The sequence below is a fragment of the Cyprinodon variegatus genome, unplaced genomic scaffold (genome assembly GCF_000732505.1).
Source record: "Cyprinodon variegatus isolate N-32 unplaced genomic scaffold, C_variegatus-1.0 Scaffold201, whole genome shotgun sequence".
Lineage (NCBI taxonomy): Eukaryota > Metazoa > Chordata > Actinopteri > Cyprinodontiformes > Cyprinodontidae > Cyprinodon > Cyprinodon variegatus.
This window is the reverse complement of record NW_015150654.1, coordinates 1,167,855-1,171,811: the sequence shown is the minus strand read 5'-3', so window position 1 is coordinate 1,171,811 and position 3,957 is coordinate 1,167,855. Positions and strand designations below refer to the sequence as shown.

Below are 3,957 nucleotides of genomic sequence, written 5' to 3'. Positions count from 1 at the left end.
AATATCAGTTCTGACACACAACAGGCGGCTAATATTAAGGTGTCATAAACTCACACATCATCAATGATAGTTATCCTAACAATTACAATTATTGATGTTTAAAAATGAATTGTAGAAGACCAGCCAAGGAAAGTGGGTACATTTCTCATGGCTTGTCCTGTAAAATGCCTGAACTCTTCACTCGGGGAGCAAATAGGCAACTGAAGCAATAGAGGGATCAGGAAAGTGGCAGAAAACTATTAAAAGTGGAACATATCTGTACCATTCCTCATTAAAAGGTCACACCCAGCTGCTGTATCCTTATGATTGTCTTCCTGAATGAATAAATGCAAACAAACACCCATCAAAGCCAAGGACCTATTGGAGGATGGAGGTCTTACATGATGAGGAGCTGACAGGATGCTGTCCTCCTTCTGTCGCCTGCGTCTGTGTTTCTCGGCTCGGGGTCGCGGCTGAGCAGAGGGGAGCGTCCGGGGAGGATCCGGAGGTTTGCTGGAGCAGAGTTTAGAGGCGGTCTTTGCTACCAGCCTGGTCCTCAGAGAAGATCCTGAACTCCACATCCTCAGCTAACAAAACACTGCAAATATAAAGATGGTCCATTTTAACGCCGGTTGAATTGATTATACGTCAGCACTTCTTAGTTTATGAAAATTTAAGTCATGCTCAAATATAAATTAAAGTATTTCATGACCTTCTAACTTAGCTGACCTATTACTGCAACACAAACCCCGAAACAACCAAAATAAAATAAAAAATACATATAAATCAAGATGGTATATTTTTTTTTATTATTATTTAGATAGAATATGTAGTACTGTGTATTCATACCTTTATAAGCAGAGACAGTTTATCCCACTGGATTCAATCTGACAGGCGGCATCTTAGGGACTGAAGGAAAGTCCGTCTGGAAATATCTTCCCCACTTCGCTACAATTATTTAGATAATTCAGAATAAAATTAATAACGTGCTGTCTTTTCAAAACAATGTTATTAAAAATCTAACTGAAACAATTGGAAATACAAACGATGCTAACAAACTATAAAAACTGGTTTTGCTTGAGTGGAACTGATTTGTGTCGGCTGCGTCTAAACACTTCCGCTTGAGAAACGATCTACTTCCGGTTGAGTCGGGTTAATTTGTTTTGCAGCTTGTGTTGCCTCCAGCTCCTGCCTGTAACGCCCCGCGGTGTCTCTGGCTCTAACCTCATCGTTTACTCTCCAGTGTGTGACTTGGTGACTGCAGGTCGGTCTCAGCTGGTCTCCTTTAACCTCGGCGGGAGCCGGACTGCAGTGGGTTAGCCTATTTGAAGAAGCTAACGTTAGCGTTAGCCGCAGGGATGGCGGAGGTTCCCGGGACATCCAGTGAGACGATAACGGAGACTGTTCAGACGAACACGCCGCCGCCGCCACAGCAGGTAACTGTTTTGACCCGGTACCGCGGGGTTTTTAACGGTTTGGTCCAAACGTTTGTTTGTGGTCTGCTAAAGCAACCATGGAGGCCAGCGAGGCCCGCCCTCTGCTCACAGGTTCAATGGTGGACACGCCAGCAGCCCTCTATCCGCCTGGGTTTTATTGTTAGGCGGTTGGTTTCCTTTATATCTTAGGTTTGTTTGGCTTAAAATACTAAAGGTGTGGTCAGTTTTAATCCAGGTAATCTAAATTTGCGTTGGTAATCTGAAGCCACCGGGCGGATTACTGTCCTCTGGGTTTCCAGATTCAGGACTACGATGATCACGACCTGAAATGATTTTGTTTAATGGTGGATTATTGGCGATCGGATTATTTGTGGAGACGATTAATGTGGCTTTCAACTGGACCGCCAATACTGGGAGGCCTATAAATGCTGCTGTTGCTAACAGAAGATGACCTTTTGCTATTGGTCAGCTCTTAGGAGGACAGGTTCTCTCATTGGCTGCTGATTCTGATTACATCTCTGTCATTATCGGGAAAAAATCTGCTCACAAGATAAGATTCATCAACCTCGATCAAAGGGAATAGAAGAATAGCTTTGTGTACTTTGTTCAGAAAATGTAAGGGGATTTTAAGTTGCAGAAGCCTTGGTTGTGAGGTTATTTTGACACAATTTCTGATTAAGATCTCTTCTGAACCTGCACTCAAACCAGAGTCAGCCATCAGTGTGGAAAAGAAGCCGATAATTCAATTCAGTTTATTTCTATAGAGCTAATTCACAAAACGTCATCTCAAGGCACTTTACAGTTAATCAGATCATCCAGTCAAAGTTTTCTATCTAAGGAAAACCAGTTGATTGCATCGACTCATTGACTCTTCAGCAATCCCTCACACTAAGCATGCTTGTAGCGACAGTGGAGAGGAAAAACTCCCTTTGACCGGGATGAAACCTCCAGCAGAACCAGGCTCAGTGTGAGCGGCCATTTGCTGCCATCGAGCTCCGAGCCAGCTCCCATGTCAGAGGATGAAGAGAGCACATCCAGTTAGTCACAGTCAGAGAAACAGGACTACACTGGAAAACAGGCCAAGCTCCAACATCTAGAAACAAAGGTGTTGATGGCAGCAGCACAGCTGATATTTCTCTCCAGGATGGAGTCACAGCCAAACAGGAACAGACCAGATGAAGCTACTATGAGAAAAAGCAGAGAGAGCAGAACGTTAGAGATTGAACTAACAGATTCTGCAGAGTGGGAGAATAGAGATAAAATGAAGCAGAATGAGGAAAAGGAGTCCCTATCTATGTCCCAGATATAGATAACGGTTTTATATCAGGTTATTGCAGGGAATCCGAGTCCTAATTGTCTAGCCTATTAGAAATAAGTTAAATTTATCCAAGTGAAACATGAGAATAAAAGGATACTATTTATTCAGCAATGTATGTATGAAATAAGTAAGAAAAAGGGTAACTATTTCTTACCAAAGTCTAACAATCTTTAAATTAAAATGCTGTTACTTTGCGTTACACTATCTGATATTACTAATGAATAATCGACCATAGTTTGTTTGATATTGAAGTTCCCTTTTTGTGTTTACAGGAGGGACGAAGCTTGACAATCAAGTTGAGGAAGAGGAAGACTGAGAAGAAGGTGGAGTGGTCGAGCGACACAGTTGATAACGAGCACCTGGGAAGAAGATCATCTAAGTGTGAGTTTAAAAAGCTTATAGGGAAACAGCAAAAAGTTATCAGATGGTTTGAAGGTGTAAAGGTTGTTCAGTGACCAGTTTACAACCATGATCATCTAAAGGCACTTTGCATTACAAATTAAATCAATCCAATCTTAACAGACAGATTTAGAGTGAATGCATCCCATCAATCAATGCAATCAACATTATTTTTTAATTCAAATTAGTATAAAGGTTTTTATGTATGGAAAAACCCTGCAGATTCTGTAGAGCAGGGGTGGGCTATCCAGTTCCTGGGGGCTGGTATTCTGCAACTTTTAGATCCATCCTTGGTCCAACAAACCTGAATCAAATGGCTGAATGACCTCCTCAGGATGCAGTCAGTTTGTCCTGGTTCTTCTTAATCATCTAATTACTTGATTCAGGTGTGTTCAACCAAGGGCACATATAAAAGTTGCAGGATAGCAGCCCTAAGGAACTGGAATTGCCCACCCCTGCTAGAGTGACTAATTTTCAGCTCACAAGGTGGTCTGGGGGATTTGAGAAGATGAAGCTCAAAAAACACACAGAAACAATGATCACAGAGTATGTTCTATGTTTGAGGAAAAGACAAGTGCAAATATCACTATTGAATACTTTAATTCAATTCAGTTTATTTATATAGCGCCAAATTCACATCATGTCATCTCAAGGCACCTTACAGTTCACCAGATCATCCAGTCAGATTGATACAAAGTTTTCTATCAAAAGGAAAACCAGCTGATTGCATCGACTCATTGACTCAAATACAATCCCTCACACTAAGCATGCTTGTAGCGACAGTGGAGAGGAAAAACTCCCTTTGAACAGGAAGAAACCTCCAGC

The 3,957-nt window shown here is 41.8% G+C and overlaps 2 protein-coding genes across 2 annotated transcripts in view; one reads left to right on the top strand and one right to left on the bottom strand.

The window, feature by feature from the left end:
* Positions 1–976, bottom strand: part of LOC107087976 (valine--tRNA ligase, mitochondrial-like) — an 8,641-nt gene extending 7,665 nt beyond the window's left edge. The window contains exons 1-2 of the mRNA XM_015379854.1: positions 829–976; positions 381–577 (exon numbers count right to left, since the gene is read on the bottom strand). Coding sequence (XP_015235340.1) covers positions 381–560 — 180 coding nt within the window. The 5' untranslated portion in view covers positions 561–577; positions 829–976. The remainder of the gene's footprint in view (positions 1–380; positions 578–828) is intronic.
* Positions 977–1,117: 141 nt separating this feature from the next.
* Positions 1,118–3,957, top strand: part of ppp1r11 (protein phosphatase 1 regulatory inhibitor subunit 11) — a 12,530-nt gene continuing 9,690 nt past the window's right edge. The window contains exons 1-2 of the mRNA XM_015379855.1: positions 1,118–1,415; positions 3,006–3,114. Coding sequence (XP_015235341.1) covers positions 1,338–1,415; positions 3,006–3,114 — 187 coding nt within the window. The 5' untranslated portion in view covers positions 1,118–1,337. The remainder of the gene's footprint in view (positions 1,416–3,005; positions 3,115–3,957) is intronic.